Source organism: Delphinapterus leucas, chromosome 15 (genome assembly GCF_059928025.1).
Source record: "Delphinapterus leucas isolate spDelLeu-1000000601 "Yukka" chromosome 15, BTC_Dleu_Yukka2, whole genome shotgun sequence".
Taxonomy (NCBI): Eukaryota; Metazoa; Chordata; class Mammalia; order Artiodactyla; family Monodontidae; genus Delphinapterus; species Delphinapterus leucas.
In genome coordinates this window covers 73,030,827-73,052,174 of record NC_143143.1, presented here as the reverse complement: position 1 = coordinate 73,052,174, position 21,348 = coordinate 73,030,827, and the positions used below count along the sequence as shown (strand labels likewise).

Here is a 21,348-nt window from a genome sequence, read left to right as displayed (position 1 = left end):
TCATCCCTCAATCGAATTAGTTTAAATAAGAAGAAATCCTGGTAAATACCAAGAGTGTTTTCTAATTTCCTGGTTGGATCCTGATGAAAACATAGTTTTTATTTTTAAACAAACACAGGTAGACCGCCAAAGAGGATATAAAATTTGTGTGTAGGGATTTTTTTGTCTTTAAACAATAAAACATGAGACGTCAAACGGAACTTCACACATGGGTTGGTTTATTTCAGGCCGTGTTCCCCAGTCTCTGGAAGGTACTCTTCATCATCCCCTGCTTCTCTCTAGTCAAAAATGTTTCCAAGCTCTGACCCGTATGAAATGTCTGGCTTGGCCTGGTGCATTGCAGAGTCTCAAAACAGGTTAATTCTTACTAATACAAGTTGGGTTTAATGGGTCAAGTTAAGGCCTGTTTTCTGACTTTCTTCAAGACAGAGTGATTTCACCTTGTGATTTTTACAAAGATTTCAGTCCCTGAATTCTGCCCATGGTCGGGGGAGAGGGCTTTCTTAGACAGCACAGGCTTGACACATAGGCACATATTCAGGGATATTCTTACATCGCTCCAGGAGAGGAAGCAGGAGGTTCAGAATATCTGTGCCCTCTTTAGCATAACCCCAGAAAAATAGCCCATCCAGCCCAGCACCTGCCTCAGTCTAATGATTAAGGGAGAGATGGTGGCCCCATCTCTGGAAAGCTAGCCCGTGCGCATCATTGATAAAGTCTGTGAATGGACCAGAAGAAACCTGGCCATTCTCCCAGGCTGTGAGTTAGAGAAAGGGGGACTAGGGCATGCATCCCGCTGCATCTCAGGGTCCAGGTGGACCAGCTGGCTTGGCAACACTCTCGTCCTCCAGGGCCCGGATGGTGGACCCAAGCTGGACTGTTGCCTGCAGCCCAGGTTGCTTGCTGGGTGGGCGGGTGACCATTCTCAGTCTCCATTCTCAGTCTGGCTCTAAAAGGCCCTGTTCCATGGGCTGTGGCCCCTGGTGGGTGGACAGGGCCCGAGTAGGCATAGGCGGCGCTGGGTCTCCAGGCGGCAGAAGCGATTCTGGTTGGACACCCGGCTGGCCACGCCCAGCCCGCAGGTGGTTGAGCAGGGGCCCCAGGCCGTGCTCCATTCTGGGCAGGAGACGGCAGGGGCTGGGGGAGCGACAAGACCAGAAAACTGGGGTCCTGGGGGAGAGAAAGAGGGGTCAGCACGGCAAGGTTAGGCAGACAAATCTACCCACTGGCTTGCGATGCAATCTTGGTCACGTTGCTTAACCTCTCTGGGCCTCAGTTTCTTCCTATGTAAATTTCCTAATAGCTGATGGGAAGGATTGGATGAAATAGCGGAGGTGAAGCGCTTAACACAGTGCCTGGTATTTGCAAGCACTTCATAATTATTGCTTATTAGGCAACTATGATGGCATTGGCCATGATGCCTCCCAGTAAATGGTGACTTTCTCACTGCTGTATCCTCCACAAGTTCTGTGATAAGTAGCATCTTACAGGAAGGAGGTTGGGGCCCGTGTGTGTGGTGGTACCATGACCTGGAGGTAAGGATGCTGGTGATGGTGAGGCCGTGTCTGGATCAAGGTGGTGGGCTCCCATGGTCTAGCTTTTCCTTCTCCTCCAGTCTTATTCTGTGCTGTTAATATTTTAGTATCCTTCCTTCTAGTCCTTTATAACCAGTGGCTCTTAAATGGGGACAGTTTTGCCCCCTGGAAGATATTTGGCAACCTTTGGAGACATTTTTGTTACAAGTAAGAGTGGGGACTACTGGAATCCAGCAGAGATGCTGCTACACATCCTACACCGCACGAGACATCCCCTCACAACCAAAAATTACCTGGCCCAGATGTCACTAGTGCCCGGGTTGAAAAACTCTCTGTTATATACACGTGTGCAGCATTGTACGATGTATATGTGTTCGTATAGCTATAGACGCACACACATGCATACACACAGCGGAGATCAACTTGCGTATACGGTGTCATATCCTGCTTTTTATACATAAGGCTAACTCCCTGGCATTCTCCTATGTATTTAAACAGATGTATCGTATTCCATTGTAGGGATAATAACAGCATACACCGAGTGCTGTGTGCCAGGCACGTCATAACTGCTTAGCTTGTATTTACTCATCTAGGCCTCACAGCAGCTCCGTGAGGTGGATGCTGTCATTCTCATTTTACAGTTGGAGGAACTGAGACACAGAGAAGTTAAGTAACTTCTCACACAGCAAGAAGTAGCGGAACTGGGCTTAGAACACAGGCAGACTCCATGCTTCACCCACCATGCTCTATCGCCCCTCGTGTGGCGCCATCTTCTATGGAAACAATGCCCTCTTTTCGGTTGCCTTCAAAAATTAAATTCATATAATAATAATTTTTAAAAACCCAGTAACATAGCAATAACGTAATCCTATAACTGAAGAGTTTATAGCATGAGGTCACTGTCTTTCCTGCCTACCCCTAGGCCCACATCCCAGAGGCAACCACCTTGCTTCACTCGGTTTTGAGTTCCTCTTTTGATAAACCCCAGTAATAATGTAGTACTAATATTATATAATATTTAAATTGTATTATATAAATGTTATTAATATGTATCAATATATTATGAGTATAATAACATATATATTATAATAATATAGGTCTATGTTATACCTCTGCTATGAAATGTGAGAATTTGTTTCAAGTGTTCTAACCCTCCTTTCCCCTCCCCCCTCTGCCACCAAGTTTTATTTTTAATTGTGTAGGATTTAAACTTATATATTTGCACCACCGCCTCCTGTTTTGTCAGTTTTAAAGAGGTCTTGTGACCCTCCACTCCACTTTCCTACATGTCCCCGTAGCCACTGTCCCCTCCCAGATTTTGTCAGTATAACCTTAGCTTTGATGTGTCCAGGTGTCCTGGCACCTAAGAGGCCCCGCCCATTCCCCCCGCCAGCCCTCCCCGCCCTCCCCCCCACCACACCTCCAGGCGGCCCTGGACCAGCCCTGTACTCACCATGGGCTGGGAGGGGCTGGACCCCCAGCCCCCTTCCCTGGTCGCACACCCACTCAGGGCAGCATTTTCCTGGGACCTCCACCTTCTTGGGGTAGGGACAGTCCCAGGTGGGCAGCCGCACGTCCTCGCTGCACAGGGGCACACAGGTGAAGCCGCCGTCCTCACAGCGGCAGCGGATCCTGCAGTGGGGCTGGAAGGTCTCCCCATCCCGGTAGAGGCGGCCGTTCACCTCACAGCTGCCCTCATCTTCTCCCCCTGCAGAGGAGAAACCGGATCTCCATCGGTGACCTCCCAACCTTTCCCTGGGAGGGCTGCACTGGCCACATCCTCCACAGGGTCCTCTCTGCAGAGCTGGTCTGGATCCCGCTGGGGATGCAGTGCCCTTACAGAATCTGAGCGCCGCAGGGGGCTCCAGCCCCGAGATATGCACCCCCGCCCCATTGCCATACTGCCCTGTCGCCTGCAGGAAGACAGCATGCTGCATCCTGGAACAGGCTTTGTGGGAAGACTGGCCTGGTTTCAGCTCTTTTATTAGCTATGGACCTTGCCCAAGTGATGTTACTTCTTTTAGTTTCCCCATCTGCAAAATGGGTTATAATGGTACTTATTTCACAGGGTGTGGCATAGACTAAATGAAATGATATTTGGAATGAATACAACATGAAGGAGACCTTCAATAGATCCTTGCTGCTCTGTTGTTATTATTAGAATAATTATTATATATTAATAATAATATGTTTTTTAAATATATAAAATATTACCACTATTGTATACACACTGAAATTTCAAAATTTGGAATTTTGAACCTGGGTTCAAATCCCAGTTCCCTGCTTGCTAGCTGTGGGACCTGGGACAAGTTACTTCACCTCTTTGAGCCTCAGTACCCTGCTCACAAAGCCACTGGAGGATCAAATGAGCTAGTGCACTTAAAGCATTTTGCCCCAAGCCTGGGACCTAGTAGATGCTCACTAAATGGGAATAGGTGATGCTATTCTTCTGGGCAGGACAGGGCCAGTGTCACCCCCATCTCCTTACTCCTTCCAGGCCACAGCCCTTTGGTTCCAAATCCCTGACCTTTTGGCCTGGACCATGTGGCCACTGGTTTCCAAGAAACCAGAGGGGTAGCTGCACCTTAATCCATAACCCCTAGCCTGGGTCTCCCAGCCAGACTCCTGGGGCTGCAGCCCTGGGGCCTCCTGGTCGCTGGGATGACCTGGTAAACAGAGGGATTATTTAGGAAAGTCAGCTGGAGGGAGCGATAATTTTAGTAAGATTTCCTGGCATCTCTCCTGGGTCCTTCAGCTCAGAGCTAATTGGGAGGTAGGTAATGATCCCTAGGCAGCCACTCCCCACCCCGGGATCTGTGTGAATCCATGTGCGTGGTCCCCGACACCATGAGGCACCTTCAAATGTACTGGATTTGGGATCCCCCCACCCATACACACATACTGCTGCCAAAACCCTACTTCTTCTTCTGGGCCCTCTCCAATGGCCCCCTTGTCCAGAAACTTCCCCCAAATAACTTCAGGGCACAAGCTTGTCATCTGGTAATTTCTGCATCCTTCTTTCCCTCTGAGAGTCCCTTGCAGGAGAAGGAACAACAGGGTCTTTTTGTTTTTTGTTTTTTGTTTTACCTGCAACCACTTGCACACTGTGTGACCTTAGGCAGGTGCCTTAACCTCTCTGAGCCCCAGTTCCCTCATCTGCAAAATAGGGATAATAATAGGACCTCCCTCATTATTAAGGTTAAAATGAAATCATGTATATAAAGGATTTGTTCACAGTACATGCTCCATAAACAGTGCCTGTTACTGCTAGCCCCACCAGAACTGTTGTTATTTTTCATACATTCAACAGTTATTTATTGAGTGCCTACTACGTGCCACACATTGTTCTAGGTATCTTGTGATACAGCAGTGGCTGAGACCAGCCCAAATCCTGCCCTCACTGGAGCTTTCGCTCCAGTGGAAATAAACACAAGAAACAAGGTGGTGTTTGTGATGTCAGATGGTGATTAGTGCTAGAAAAATAAAGGAGGGCAGGGTTAATGAGTAGGGCAGGGTTGTAGTTTTTAAATGTGGTGATCAGAAAAGGCCTCACTGAAAAGGCAATATTGGGGTAAAGATGTGAAGGAGGTGAGGGAACTCGCCATGCAGATATCTGGGGGAAAAAGTGCTGGTAGCAGGAAAAGCCAGTGCAAAGGCCCTGAGGTGGGAGCGTGCCTCATCTCAGTATTTAAGGAGCAGCGGGGAGGCCGTTGTGGCTGGAGCAGAGAGCAGGAGGGAGAGAGGGAGTTAGATGTGGTCGTAGAGAAAACAGGAGCAGGATCCTGCAGGGTCTTGTCGCCCACTGAGGGGGCTTTGGTTCTTACTCTGAGAAGATGAGAAGCTATTGGAGGCTTTTACGCAGAGGAGGGAAGTGATCTGTGACCTGATTTATGTATTTAAAGGAGCCCTCAGGCTGCTGTGTTGAGAACAGACTAGGGGCCAAGGACAGAAGCAGGGAGACAGTTACGGGGCTTCTGCAAGATCCAGATGGGTAATGAGGGGGCTCAGACCCGGTGGTAGCAGTTGAGGGACTGAGAAATGTTGAATTCTTGAAATATTGTAAAGAATTTGCTGGTGGGTAGTGAGTGGGATGTGAAAAAAAAGGGAGAAGTCAAGAATGACTCCAAAGTTTGAGGCCGAGCCACGGGAGGGATGGAGACGCACTTGGCTGAGCTGGGGAAGCTGCGCATTTAATGCCAGGGAGATCGGGAGCTCGTGCTGGACACACACACAGCTCGGAGTTGGTCCTCAGTGAAGAGGTGTCCAACTAGTTTGTGAGAGGAGAGATTTGGGGAAGCATGTTCCCTCCAGAGCCAAGACCTAGACTCAGCCTCTGTGAGGTCTTAGCTGGCCCTGGCTCATCCGTGGCTTCACTAGCTCCCAGCCTCCAAATTTGGTTCCAGTCTTTAAACATTCATGAGCACCACTGTGTCGCCTGACCAGGGCTGGAAGTGGCAGGAAGGAGCAAGGACCAGGTAAATTCTTGGCCTCCAGGTATTTGAAATTTGAATCAAGGTGGAATACGAAAAGCTCCTTAATAAAGTTAGTGACAGTAACAGCCACTATGTACTAAGTGTATACTGAGCGTCAGGCAGTAGAGTGATAGAAACAAAGATTGTGGAGCCAGCTCCCTGAATTCAAATCCCAGCTCAGCGACTTCTGAGCTGTGTGACCTTGGGCAAGTTACTTAGCCTCTCTGTGCCTCTTTTTTTCCATTTACAAAATGGGGATGACATTAGGATCTACCTCATATGGTTGTTGAGAGATTAAATGAGGTGATATTTGTGAAACTCTTAGTGCCTGGCACATGGTAAATGCTAGGCAGGTGCTCAATAAATAAACTCTGCCAAGTGCTTTACATGTGTCATGGCTTAGCTAGATAACAGCCTTGTAAGCTAAGTGTTACTTGTCTAATTTTTTCTTTAGATACATTTTTATTAGCAGTCATCTGGAAGTTTATAAAACACATCACCCCTTTCTCATTAGTATACTCCCCTTATCAAAAAAAGTATTTTACAGGGATTTACTGTTGATAACTTTATGTCTATAATTTTTGTTTTTTAACAAGCCTTTTCCTGTAGATAGACTTATTGTCAATGATTCATGGGCTTTTCTTCCTCTCTTTCTCTATCTCTCATTCTTTTTTCTTTTTTAAGTGTTACAGCTATGTAGATGAGAGTGGTAAATTGCTCTACAAGTCTTATTATTTAAAAAGAAAAAAAGGGAACAGAACAGTCTTCACCTCTTTATAGTTCTCTAAACCAGTGGTTCTCAACTGGGGATGACTTTGCTCCCCGGCATCTCGTGGGTAGAGACCAGGGATGCTGCCAGAAGTCCTGCACAGAAGAGCAGCCCCACACAGAGAATTATCCAGTCCTAGAGCAAAGTTGAGAACCCCTGATTTAAATCCCCAGAAGGCACAAGGCCTAGGGTAGTGGAAGATGTGACATGCCCAAGGTCGCCAGCAAATAGCAGACTCGGGATTCAGACTGTCCAAGGGCTCCCAATCCCACAAGAGGACAGAACGGAATGTTGCTTTAGAGCCTGCTTGACTCAGTCCCCAGCTGTGTAACATTAAGCGTGTCCATTAGTATCGCTGAGCCTCAGTTTCCTCATCTATAAAATGGGTCTGAAAGTACTTACCTCATAGGATTATTGCGAGGATTATGTGATTTAGGAGGTAAATGCTTAGCACAGTGCCTGACACAGGTTATGCCCCAAATAGGGAGTTGCCCTTTCATTTTTCCCAAGAGTGTTGTGAGGGTCCTGGGAAGGGATGATGACTTCTGGTTTGAGAAATCTGGGAGGGCTGTGTTTGAGCTTGGCTTTGAAAGTCGGCTATGATCTGGACAGACAGGAAGAAGGAGGGTAGGTTGTTTGGGTGGTGGCCATGATCTGAGCAAAGACAAAAGAAAAGAAGAGGGGAGTGAGCTTAGGGAACCCTGTGTCACCAGGTTTGGCTGGGAGAGAGAAGGGCTTCTCTTGGACTCAGGACCTCAAGGCCTTGACTTCCCCCCCAAACACCCCCTCCATCAGTCCCGCAAACCTGCTTACAGAGGCACACGGACCCCCGGCCGCCAGGGCCCGCCCCGAGCTGGCAGACCAGCCCCTGGCTGGGGTCGCAGACGTGGAGATGGTCGCAGGGCTCTCCCAGCCGCCGTGCACACACCCGGCAGCAGCTGCAACCGTCCAACACCAGGGGCACCCCCTGTGGGCATCGGGGTGGGGGCCAGGGACAGGTACACGGTGTTGGGCACAGCTGGGCACACACCTGCAGAGACAGAGACCTCGCTCAGCCATGGTCGTTCAAGGTGGCTAGTGAGCCCCTCACAACTGACTCCTTCTCTGCCAGTGTAGGGTTCACACCTTGGCCCTGGAGTCACATAGACCTGGCCTTGGACCCCGGCAGCCCCACGGCACTCCCTAAGAGACAGCATGGCACTGTGGTCATGAGCAAGGGCTCTGGACTAGAGTTCCGGAACTAACTCTGCCCCTTATTAGCTGAGCAATCTTGGGGAAGTTACTTATGCTCTCTGAGCTTCAATTTCCTCATCTGTAAAAAGGGGGCAATAATGTTTAACTCGGAGAATTGTTTTGAGGAGTACATGAAATGATGCATATTAAACCTTTAGCGCATGGCCTGGCGTGCAGTAGACACTCCATGCATCTGGCTATAATGATCTTCATTGTGAATTACGATAAAGGGCTTAGGGTCTGCCTTCTAGGAGCTTACAGGAGGGTAAAAGCAACAAAAGGAAGGATTAAAATGACAGGGTGCTGTTCACTTTTTAGCAGGTGGACAGTGGGTATTTATCTTGAGGGCTGAATAAATCAAACAGTATCATGGATGTTTTTTGATCTTTGGAACAATCTAGAATATGTTTCTGGATGAGCATCCAATCATCCAGGAAACCTGGTAAAATACCGACCCCGAGGCCTCCTCTGGGACTTACCAAATCAGAACTTCCAGAGGCTGAGCCCTCAAATCTGTTCTTAACAGGGGCTTCTGATGCCCAGCTAGGTTACTGGCACCTCTGCTCCAGTCTAAATCCCTCCCCCTGCCATGTAAAGATGGGGGAACTGAGCTCCAGATAGAGGAAGGGACAAAGTCCCAGTGGGTTAGCTGCAGGGCTGGGAGCCTGCTTCCTCATTGAGGATCCAGGAACCCAGATTTGGGATAGACATTTCCTGTAATAGGGAAAAAGCCTTAGGAACCCACCCCCAGGGGCAGGCTCAAGGTATCAGTCCAGGTGTCCTGACTGCCCCTCCTCACTCAGGACAGTGAAACAACCAAACCAGAAACCAGATGCCCTGGGGTCCCCATATGTCCATTGGAAGGTAGGGACCAAGGACCATGCATAATTCAAGATGTTACCAGTGGCCCCATCTATGGATCCTTGGAGGACTGGAGGGTTTTATGCAGAAGATGGAAGACTTGCAGTTTAGGAAGATGAAATGAATGACCTCCTATGTCCTGTGTGGCCCCAAAGCAGGCAGTGACCCCTTTGCCCTAATCCTCACCTTTCCCACCCCTAGGACTCCCTATCCTGCAAACCTCTGCAGTTCCCATGCTGGCCACTAGGGGCTGCCCCAAATTGGCAGACCAGCCTCCGGTGGGGGTCGCAGACCAGGGGGCACTCACAGGGCCCCCATCTAAGATGGCACTGGTAATAATAGATGCAAGTGTACAGCTCTGTGCCTGGAACCTCACGAAGAGCGAGTTTCCACTTCCACAGGCATTTCAAGCAGGAGACTAGGTGATACCAGATTCTAGAGAAGATGGTCTAGCCTCACCTCTCAGAGTGTGGTCTGGACCAGCAGCAGCCCCATCACCTGGAAGCTTGTTAGAAATGCAGCATCTAGGGCCCTTCTTTATTAATCTAAATCTGCATCTTAATAAATTCAGAGGTGATTCACGTGGAATTGAGCTGAGAAAAAATCGGCTGGACTTTGGGCATCCCTTCCAAACCAGAGGTTGAACTCTCTTGGTTGGTGGGAAGTGGGGGGCCTTTGACCAGAACTGACTCTTGGGTCCCTCCCTCCTGAAAGCGGGGATGCCAGGAGATAAGCCTTCTGCTTTGCACCTGGGGTCTCACTTTGGGCTCTCTCTACGGGGAGAGTTTGACAGGGGCCGGATCTGCAGGTCCTGACGTGCCCAGGAGGGGCCACTGATAACCCCGATGATTATGGCTGACATTTACCATGGGCACGCCGAGTGCCGAGCACTTTAATGTACTAATTTAACCCTCCAGTGTGAGGTACCAGCATTATGCCCATTTTAATTCTTTTTTTTTTGGCTGCACTGTGAGGCATGCAGCATCTTAGTCCCCTGACCACGGATCGAACCTGGGCCCCCTGCAGTGGAAGCATGGAGTCCTGACCACTGGACTGCCAGGGAAGTTAAGCATCATGCCCATTTTAAAGACGAGGAAACTGAAGCTTAAAGCAGTGTAGTGGTATCACCAGTAAGCGGTAGAGCCAGGATCAGAATCCAGGTTCATGTGAATCCAAGGCCCAGTCTCTTAATTGCCACACCTACCTCTTGTCCCCTAGTGGCTCTGATGCCGCTTAGCCTCTGCCTCAATTTACCCATCTGTTCAAGAGAGATATCAGGGAGGGTGTTTCAGCATAGCCAAGAAGAGATAGGTCCTCTCTGGTATTCCTCTATCTCCGTGCCCTTTCTAACCACCCCATCCCGACGTTCAAGTTGCCCCATCACACACTTGGTTTCCCCAGACCCTTGCTGTGGTCCCCAGGAGGCAAGAGCCCTGGACAGGGAATCATCTGGGCAAGAGGTGAACTCCAAGTTCTACCACTGACTTGCTGTGTGACCTTGGACACTTCACTGAACTGTTCCGTGGGGGGGGAGCTGTTTCCTCCTCAGTAAAATGGGGTGGAGACCACCTGTCCTGGAGTCGTGACAAGGATTTAATGAGGTCACCGCCAGCTCTAGGTCAACGTGACTTGGCTTGTTTCCAGGTCTCTACCACCTGCCCCGTCCGCAGGCCTGAGCCCTGCCTGCAAGACTTGGAATTCTCTCTCTGCGGATTGTTGCGGCTTTCATGTGTGTGATGACTAAGTTCCTGTGTTCTGTGTGGGATGCTGCCTGGCTCCCTGGAGCCTGGGAAGAATGGAGGGCTGGGGGAGGTAAACGGTGAGTCTAGGACAGCTTCATTTTGGTCTTTCCTTTAATCCTAAGCCCAGAACCCCAAGTCCCCTGCTCCGGCTACCCACGCTACCCTCCCTGGAATCATGTCCTGCACACCCGCTTTGGGAGAGCAAACAGCAGGATTAGGATGCCAGTAGGGTTCTGAGCCTTCCCCCAACCACTGCTTGGACCCAGGATAGAGAAAAGTTCCTGCCTGTGATCCTCAAAGGAGCATGAAAATACAGTGAGGTCGTGGCTTGTGGGGGGCCGATACCCATGACGCCAGGAGCCTGACATTTGCTAAGGTGATGGCAGGCTCAGCAACCGTGGCCTTGGTCCAGGTTGGGGGTGGAGAGACACAGACTGCAGTCCCCCCTGCCTCACACCCAGGCCTATCCTGGGTTCTACCTCCTCTATTGCTCTGATGCTGTGTGGTTTTGAACAAGTTGCCTACCCTCTCGGAGACTCGCTTGACTGAAAACGGGATAATAATTCCTTATGGGGTTATTGGTCATGGTAGGCAAGGTGGATGTTCCACAAGCCCTTTGAAAATATCCCAGGAGAGAAGGTCATTATTCCATGGAGCTGTCTCCTTATCCGCCTCCAGCTAGGGTCAGCAGGCCACTCACTACATGAGGGCCCAGCAGCATTAATGCCCCTGTGGTATGAACATTCCAATCAGCTATGCACCAACATCCATTCAAATCCTGGCTCACAGGCAAAGGCAGGCCATGTCTTGAGTCTCCCCATTTATAATGAGAAGACCCACTTCTGTCTGTAGAGGAGCTATGGGGATTGGTAATAATCATAAAAGTCCTCTCTTAAACATTTGCCATATTCCAGGTCCTGTGCTAAGCACTGTAGTTGAACTATGATAAATGATCTTCACAGAGGCCCCATGAACATTATACCCATTCAACTGAGGAAGCCGCTGAGGCTCAGAGAGGGAAAGAGACTTGCCTGGGGTCACACAGCAGAGCTGGCCAGGGGCTGCTGTCTGGGCATCAGGGAGGGAAGCTGAGCTGAGCCCCACACAGGTGGCCTGCAGGAATTCTCCCAGGGGGTCCCTGGCTGTGATTTAACACCTTCCCCACCACACCAAGGAAGCCAGCAGTACATTTTGGGGCCTGGGGCCCCCTTACCTTGGAGAAGAGGCAGAGGAGGGAGAAGACCAGGAGGTGGGTCTGTGGTGTGCCTCTCATGTCACTGTGTCCCCACGGAGCCAGCTTTGAGCCTGGGAGGCAGGACCTGGAAGTCTTTATGTTCCAGCAGCTGTGAGGTCACTCCCAGGCATGCACGCGCGCGCGCACACACACACACACACACACACACACACACACACACACACACACACGCTGGCCTTTGTAGCCCTTGTTTCTCTCCCATTCTCATCTTCCCACTGATGAGCGCATTTACCTGAAGGTGAGACTGTGGAGGCCACCTGGGGGGTGCTTGCCAGTGTGTGTGTGTGTGTGTGTGTGTGTGTGTGTATGTGAAAGCCAGAGCCAGTGCCAGTGCCAGGAGCCTGTGACAGGCTGGCAGGGGCCTCTCTAGCTCCTCCCAGCCCAAGAGGGGCCTCTCTAGCTGCAACCCAGCCCCAGCCCTCCTGCCTGACCCCAGGGACGGGGGGCTGTTGATCCAGGAAGTGCTCAGAAGACACCCCCTTTGCAAAACTGACCCGAGTGCTTCTAAGCCCCGTGGCCTGGACTCCAGGCGGCTTTGGCGGGCCTGCGGTTTCTGGCAGGAAGATTGGCAGCCATCCAGAGGTGGGTGTGACCCAGAGCAAAACTTCCCTTGGAGGCCTGTTTGCTTTTGGCGACAAGGGGCCTCCCCGTGGCCTGCTTGTTGGGCTCTGGAAGGTGGCCCGTGGTGGATGAGCCCATGCAGACTGGACCTAGTGTGTGCCCGTTCTTGCTGGGCCCTGCTAGGTGATCTGGAAGAACCAGATCCATTTTGCTGAATTCAACCAACTCTGAGGCCCCCTCTGTTGCGTCTCCAGCCCCTGCAGAGGGGGCAAACCCAGAGGGGGAAAGGACAGTGGGAGAGCAGGTGGACTTTCTGGGAATATCGAGGAGGGGTCCTGTTCAGACCGAGGGTAAGGGACAGATCTCTGGAGGAGGAACCAAGGCGAAAAGGAGTTAGAGAGGGCAGAACATTCCAGACAGAGGGAACAGCATGTACAGATGCCTAGAGGTGGGGGAGAGCGTGAGAGCAGTGCCTGTTCTGGGAGACAAAGATGCCTGGTGTGTCTGGGGCTGACAGTGAGGTGGGGCGCGGTGCTACACATGGGGAAGTAAGACACATGATATTCACACCACCAGCATTTGAGGGGCACCTACAACATCCCAGCCACTGGGATGGGGGAGGTATAAAGACATGACCTTTGACTGTAGAATTTGGCAAAGATAATACTAGAGGTGATGTCACGTGGTGGCTGGAGAAGGCTTTGGCTCCCATCATCTCCCCCAGTACGCCAAATCTCAAAGCGATGGAGCTGGACAGCAGAAAGGTCCATAATGGGCACTTGGCAAGGAAGAAGAGTGATTTGGTATTGGGTGCAATTCCAGGAGAAGGAGTTGATGCAGATGGAGGCTGAAGATGAAAATGTGGGATTTGATCATTTATGGCTAGAGGAAGTGACTGAGGGTAAGGGTTGCGCGTCCACAGACTTGGGGAGAAGGAGATACAGTGTTCTTTATTAATGCTTTTGCTTGAGTCAGAGGCATGCCTAGGATATTTTACACACACAGTGGATCATTTTGGAACACCCATCTCCTTCATACAACAAAGTATGATCAGTAATCATTGAGATGAAACACATATGTTTCATGTATGAGCTAGAATTTGCACTTACCAGGCAAAAACGTTACCCTTTGCAGTTCACACTGTTTCACTTTTCTAAATTTTAGACACAAATCAAAATTCCAAGGAGTCGCCTAGAATGACAGACTTGAACTACATATATCTTCGTCTTCACCATCACTCTACAGTCATTGTTTCTTTGAATCTACTAGTGAGATGCAGAAATATGTAATACCGCAGGGCTGGAGACAGGAACTGTACTTGGAGCAAGCACGAAAGATTTCGAACTGTTAGGAACTGATTCTCTTTGTGAACGTGTGTTCCTGACTCCACCTGTGCTCGCGGTAACTGTATTCTTAGAAATTCTCCAGATTAACTTCCATGTAGAAGAGGTTTATTAAAGGATAAGAAATTAAAATGTGCTAATTTGAAGCTTACCTATATAATATTAAAATTCAGCAGTCACCACAACAATTGTTTAGAATGTACACCAATAAAAGATTTTTTCAGGATGTAGCATTTTCCAACTGACATTATTTAGATTTGCCAGTGCATGGTGATAACAAAAAGCAGACTTTTTTTTATCATCAATTTTATCCTTAAATTCTCTATGGACAATGTACCCCTTTTATTGTCTGTCCCCAGGGAAAACCACTCCCCCATCCTATCCTTGCTAGGGTCACTGGTTTTAATAACAATGAAAGTGATTGTGTATTGAGCACCCAGTGGGAGCTAGCCCTGTGCTAAGTACATTTTATAAAAAGTGGTGTTTCTAATCTTCACAGTCCATACCTTTAAAAAAGAAAGAAAGAAAGAAAGAGAGAGAGAAAGAGGAAGGAAGGAAGGAAGGAAAGAAAGAAAGAAAGAAAGAAAGAAAGAAAGAAAGAAAGAAAGAAAGAAAGAAAGAAAGAAAGGAAGAAAGAAAGAAAGAAAAGAAAAGAAAGAAAAGAAAGAAAAAGAAATGAAGTTCAGGGAGGTTAAATAACTTGCTTAAGGTCACACAGCTAGAAAACAGAGGCAGACTTTCAGTGAAGGTTCATATGACTCCAAAACCTATGTTGTGGTCATTTATTTTTGCTACTGCTCAGAGAGGTCTCTGTGGCATATATTTTTTTTAATTGAGGGGTAACATAAACAGAAATGCTTACAGCGCAGTAGTCTTAAGTGTACATCTCAACAACTCTTCACATATGTACACACCCATGTAACCACCACCCAGGTCAAGATACATTTCCAGAAAGTTCCTCATGCCTCTTCCAAGACTATACTCTCTGCCTCCCAAGGTACTCACTATTCTGACCTCTGTTACCACTGATTAGTTTTCGTGGGAGGAAGTTTTGAACCACTTCTTCCTCTAAGACAAGAAGGAAGACCAGAGAAACTAGGAGGTGAGGAGGAGGTGGAGAGAGGCACACTGCTCACAGCGATATCGTATCAGAGGACGAGTCCCTCCCCCACCAGTGAGGGGGTGAGGCCGGGTGTGCTTTCCAAGGGGAGGGAAGGAAAGACAGTGCTGCCCAGAGAGGCAACAAGACGCCAGTGGAAGTGTCGCCTCCTGCCGGGAGGGGCCCCTCGGATTCAGAGCATGTGTTTTTGCTTGGAACTTGTTCTCTCTAAATAACTGAAGATGGGTGAGTGTGGACAGCGGGCGGCCCTGGGACCTGGCCAGTTCAGGAAGCCCGCAGGTTGGCAGCAGGGCGTCGGGTGATGCGAGTGTAAGTGATGAACTGTCCGTACGTGTTCAAAGGATTGAAAGTCCGCGGCAGGAGCTGCCACTGTGCTGACTGGTTACTGTGGTTCAGGCCCTCAGACTGCCAAGTTTGGCACTAGAGGGATGAGATAGTCCAGGGAGCTCGTGAGTCTTTTGGCTGCTGCTATAGCGCGGCCCCCGCCCCCCGTAAGACCCTAGAATGAGCACTGTGGCTCTTTGCGCTACTGAAAGCAAATTTCAGGCTCGTAAGCCAAAAAGTTCCCACTTCAAATCCTGGCTCCCTCAGTGACTTACAGCCCTGGGACTAGGATGCAGAAACAGAGGTGCTAAGGGATCAAAGTTTTAGGAGCTCTCACCGTCAGGTGCTGACCTTGCCCTTGTAGGACCTGGAGAGTGAGCGCCTCCTTAGGAGTGAGGCATCCAGGGCACAAAATAAGATCATGGTAGGAACTCAATAAATATGGGTTGACTAGCTAAATGACAATGTCCTATCCCAGTGTATTAATTGGGGGACATTAAGCTATGCTGAGGTCAAAAATAAACTCCCAAATCTCAGTGACTTAACCCAACAAAAGTTTATTTTTGGTTGCAAATGGTCCAGTGAAGCTGGGCAGGTCTTCTCCACCTTTGAGCTGCATCCTCTCAAATCATCCTTCCCTACTCAAACGTGTGCCCTGATGGATCAGCATAATTCAGTTGCTTGTTTGTTTGTTTTTTTGTGGTACGCGGGCCTCTCACTGTTGTGGCCTCTCACGTTGCGGAGCACAGGCTCCGGATGCGCAGGCTCAGCGGCCATGGCTCACGGGCCCAGCCGCTCCGTGGCCTGTGGGATCCTCCCGGACCGGGGCACGAACCCGCGTCCCCTGCATCGGCAGACGGACTCTCAACCACTGCACCACCAGGGAAGCCCCAGTTGCTTGTTTGAAGTGAAGAATTTCAGACCCCCCCCACCCAGAACCAGGATCTGCATTTTAATGAGACCCCCAGGTGATGTGTATGCACATAACCGGTTGTGAATCACCCTTCTAGACCAGTGGTCTCCAAGGTCACCTTAGAGAAGAGGGGCGGCGAAGGCACACTGGCCCTTCACTGCCTCAAACTGGAAGTGATGATGCTCATCTCTTCTCATATTTTATTGGCCAGAACTAGTCACATGACCCCCAAACTTGACTGCAAGGGAGGCTGGGAAACCGATCTTTCTCTGTGTGTCCATGAAGAGGAATCCAAGTGAGAGACATATGACATGTCATATGACATTGCTTCTCTGGCCTTCGGTTTCTCCATTTTTTGATCGTTTGTTTGTTTCAAGGCAGCCTCCTTGCTCTTTCATACCTGGGCCAGGCCTAACATTTTAGGGTCTAGGAAATGCATCTGAAAAGTGAAACTTGGGAAACACATCTAGATCAGGGCACAGCATATGGGAGGCAGGAAAAAATGTCTGCAGTTGCAAGGATAAAGCCAGTTTCAGCCATTCACAGCTTGTCAGCTCCCTCCATGCCCTCCTGCTTCATGTTCATTGCACATCTACATGCCAAGTCCTGTGCAAGAAGCTGTAGAGGTTGGGGGGAGGGATGTGAATAAATGCCCAACACTGGGACCTCACTGTTGTTACACTAGGTAGTGGGGACAGAGAAACCCAAAACAGACCCTGACCCAAACAGGGCTGGGAGTGAGCAGGGTCAGTGCTCCCCTGGCTGGACATACCCAGGTGAGAGGGGAGCCCTGTACTCTGGGAAGATCAAGAATCAGTCACTTGAAAATCCCAGCTCTGACACTTGCTTCGTGGCTGTGTGTTAGTGCCCTCGTCTCCCTGGGCCTCTGTTTCCCCTTTTTGGAAATTGAGATCTATGGCAGAGCCTGAGGGATGCCCATTTCAATATCCTTTCTCCCCTCCTTCCTTCGTAATTGAACCCTGATTTTATTTGGGGTGGCAGTGCACTCAGCTTTGCAGCTAGGCATGGCCATGTGACCAGGTCCCAGCAATAAGATACAAGCAGAAGTGCTGGGTGCAAATTCTGGGAAGCCTCCTGAAAGGGAAGGGCATCCCTTTTGTCCCAACACCACCACTCCTCACTTCCTCGAGCTCTAATCAGTCATCAGATGTGATGGTGAAGCTTGACAGCCATCTTGGACCATGAGGGTATCTTGAAGATGGACCTTATGTGCAGAGAAAAGAAGAGGAGAAATAAAGAAAGCCTGGGGCTTCCCCGGTGGCGCAGTGGTTGAGAGTCCGCCTGCCGATGCAGGGGACACGGGTTCGTGCCCCGGTCCGGGAAGATCCCACATGCCGCGGAGCGGCCGGGCCCGTGAGCCACGGCCGCTGAGCCTGCGCATCCGGAGCCTGTGCTCTACAACGGGAGAGGCCACAACAGTGAGAGGCCCGCGTACCGCAAAAAAAAAAAAAAAAAAAAAGAAAGAAAGCCTGGATTCTGATGACATCAGAGCTGTGCCATACGCACCCTGGACTCCACCTGTAGATTCCATTCACATGATTAAAAAAATAGCATACATATTATATATAAGAATACTATTAGAATATTAACATAATAATAATATTATATATGTTATTCTCTATGCATATATTGGGTTGGCCAAAAAGTTCCTTCGGGATTTTCCGTAACATCTTCTGTAATTTTTGGCCAACTCAATAATATATGCATGTTTATGCCCCCTTGTTTAAGCCGCCATTGTTTTGAGTATTGCTGGTATGAAAGTGTTATTGATTTTTGTTATCGATCATGCATCTAGCAAACTTGCCAAACTCTCTTATTTGTTCTGATACGTTGTCAGCTTATTTGGTTAGGTTTTCAAGGTAAAGGATCACACCCTCTACAATGAACAATTTTGTCTCCTCTCTTCCACTCCAACGCCTCTGATTTTCTCTCCTTTTAGCTGTAGCCTGACCTTGGCACTTTGTTTTGAGCAGTAACAGTGATAATGCGCATTCGTGGCTCGTTCCTGATCCTTTCATGCACATGAAGTTTCTCCACTAGGAATCATACTTTCTGGAGGTTTCTGATATTAATATCTCTACCAAAGTAAGGAACTTCTCTTTTTTTTTTCCGGTACGCGGGCCTCTCACTGCTGCGGCCTCTCCCGTTGTGGAGCACAGGCTCCGGACGCGCAGGCTCAGTGGCCATGGCTCACGGGCCCAGCCACTCTGCGGCATGTGGGATCTTCCCGGACCAGGGCACGAACCCGTGTCCCCTGCATCGGCAGGCGGACTCTCAACCACTGCGCCACCAGGGAAGCCCAACAATAGTTTTAAAGTTACTTTTAATCCTTAAGTCAATATTATTCTCCTTTTTCACTCTATATTTTTACTTTATTTATTTGCATCTTATCTCTTTTGTCATGATCAATCTTATCAGGACTCTGTCTCATATTAATTTCATCCCAGAAGCAGCTTTGGGTCCTGTTGTTATTCCATATTCTTCTTTTGTTCTCTAGTTCATTGATTCGCTCCCGGAAGGTGTTCTGTTATGTGCATCTGAACCTTATTTTTGTCCTTGCAATACTGAGTCATTCCACATCTTCAGCGAGGTCACCTCCATCAGGAAGGTCCAGAGAGGGGGTCCAGCCAATGGCCATGACTTGCCCAAGTCTGGGTTCCTTCCCCAGAATGCGAGGCTCCATCTCTTCCAGACTGGCAGCCCTCACACCGCCCCTGCCTCTGGGCATGTTGGGAGGGTCTCATGGGAGAATCGCTGCCGCTGCCTGCTCCTCTGTCCTGTAAATAACCAGCCCCCAGGCGCCCCTCTATGGCCTCCTCTTCCACACATTCCTCAGTCTGGGCAGGAGTTCAGAGGTCTGCTCCTGGCGCTGAGATCCCAGGTGTCGCGATGAGCTTCGCCTCCCGCATCCCCAGGAAGCTGTGGGGCTCGAACTGTTTAACACTTGGCTTCAGTCTGAGCTGGCGGGGTTCTGCCTGCAGGGACTGATGTGGTCCCCCCAAGGAGGGGTGGGACGTGTGCTTTTGGTACATGCACGTGACTGTCTCTGCATACGCCGCTGTGAGCTGGGGTTCCTGGCAAGGAAGTGGTCCTCATTTGCTGGGTGAGGGGGTTGGGGCAGAAGCTATGCTGAGGATACAGCTGGTGAGGCAAAGATAAGCCAGCTGGGGAGTCGGAGGAGGTCACGATGGGACATAGGCTTTCCAAATTGGCATGAGGGTTTATTTACAGACATCGAATGCCAGGGCAAAGGCACTGAACCTAGCACATGTTAGATGCTAGATATATATATTTGTTGCATAAATGAATACATGAATGAGTGAATTGGGGGACCCAAGCTTTAATCCCAGCTCTGTGGCTGTACATTCTTGGGGAAGTTCCTCGGCCTTTCGTGGCCTCAATTTCCTCATCTGTAAAATGGGAGAGGGATGAATTCCATATTTTATAGTGCCTCTTTCTCTAGGGATTTCTGTTTCTATGCCTGGGAACATTTCTGGAGTGGCAGCTCTGACCTGGATGGAAGTATGCAGGCTGGGCCCTCAAGAATGCAGAGTTCTGAAATGTCAGAAGCAGAGGTGGGTCCTATAGGTTCTCTGATGTCTGAATAATTACCAAATTTCAGGAGATCCCATTGAGGTGGAACTAGTTGGTCAGGAGGGACCAGGCACCAGGGCAGAAGTGGCTTTGCTTTTGGCCAGACATCCCTTGGAGGAGGCAGATAACAGTTTAGGTTACTGTTTCCCCATCCAAGAGCCCCTTCATCATTCAGGATATCCAGTCTCCAGGAACTTACTTCTCACTGTCTGAGCCCCTACAGGTGCCATTATCTGTCTAATCCATCCACCCATCCATTTGCCTATCAATCCATCTGCCCATCCACTGATTCATTTGTTTACCTGTCCATTCATCTGTTTATCCACCTATCCATCCATTTGTCCATCCATCCATCTGTACATTCATACTTCCATGCATTCATTCAACAAACACTGAATGTAGTGGGCCATGCCCTAACATGAAATAAATAATAAAAATCAAGGTCTCTGCCCACAATGAATTCACAGACTAGAGGGGAAGATAGACACAAGCAAAGAGATGCTGACAGCAGAGTAAGTGGGGAGTACCAGGTACTGAGGGCAATGAGAAGAGGACCCAGCCTGGGAGGTGGGAGAGGAGGCTTTGGAAGTCTTACTGGAGGAGGTGACATCCGAGATGAATCTTGAAGCAAGAGTAGGAGTCTAGGCAAAAAGGCAACACAGGGGGACAGAGAGAACAGAGGCTTGAAAGCAACATGAGAGCGGGGGTATCTGGGGCGCTGTGAGTAGCTGAGTCTGGATGAAGCCTGGAGGCCTGGTGAGAGGTGAGGGAGATGAGGCTGGAGAGGCCTGGCCTGTGTTAGTTGGGGAGGACACTTGTGACTGGGGTGAGAATAGGGGCCGAGAACTTGGGGTATCCAGGGACCATCTGGAGGTGTGGAAAAGCTCTGGGTCAGGCATCAGAATGCCAGCTTCCTTCCTCCCTCCCCCCTGAGTGACCTTAGGCAAGTTACGTCACCTCTCTGGGCCTCAGTTCCCCTGCTGTGACAACCCTGTGATAGGGTTGCCCTTTGTGGCCTCTTGGGACCCTTCCAGCTCTGAGGACGTCCTTGAGTTACATGTGGTCAGCAAAACCAATAACCACATGAACCTCTGGCCTGGCCTGAGGAGCAAGTTAATTGTTCCCAGTCCCTTGCATGTCGAGGGGGGAGCGCCTTGGTTAGGGGGGCCCTGGTTAGGGGTGGCCCCTGTGGGGCTCCCAGTCCTGGGGTGACAGCATGTGCTGAGCAGGGAGTGAGTCGCCAACCAACCATCAGCTTGGGCCCTAGGGTTCCCAGGTGCGGGAAGGGGGCCCCATCCCCTGCCCCTCGCTGCCCAGAGCCCCCTTCTCAAGCCAGCAGACCCTTGTTCAGAAGGAAATCCCATATGAAAGTCTAATAATTAAAACAGGCCCAAAGAAAGTTGTTTGGGTTAAATCAGAGGGTGGGAGCCCTTGTCTGGGGCTCTGGACCCTCTCCCACTCCTCGGCAGCCCCTGAGGCCCTAACGAAGGAGCCCCTTTGAGTTCAAGGGTCCAGACATCCTCAGGAGGGGAGATTGGGAGCCAGAGGGGGAAGGGGCTGACGCTGGAGTCACGCATCATGTTGCCTTGATTCTCTCCTCCCTGG

The 21,348-nt window shown here is 49.8% G+C and overlaps 1 protein-coding gene across 1 annotated transcript; it reads right to left on the bottom strand.

The window, feature by feature from the left end:
• Nucleotides 1-898: 898 nt before the first annotated feature.
• CCN5 (cellular communication network factor 5) lies at nucleotides 899-12,094 on the bottom strand. The gene is made up of 4 exons (XM_022592323.2): nucleotides 11,826-12,094; nucleotides 7,590-7,806; nucleotides 2,989-3,243; nucleotides 899-1,170 (listed from the first exon to the last, which is right to left on the bottom strand). Exons 1-4 carry the CDS (start codon nucleotides 11,883-11,885, stop codon nucleotides 950-952), a joined length of 753 nt encoding a protein of 250 aa, XP_022448031.1. The 5' UTR covers nucleotides 11,886-12,094; the 3' UTR covers nucleotides 899-949.
• Between the last annotated feature and the right edge of the window lie 9,254 nt (nucleotides 12,095-21,348).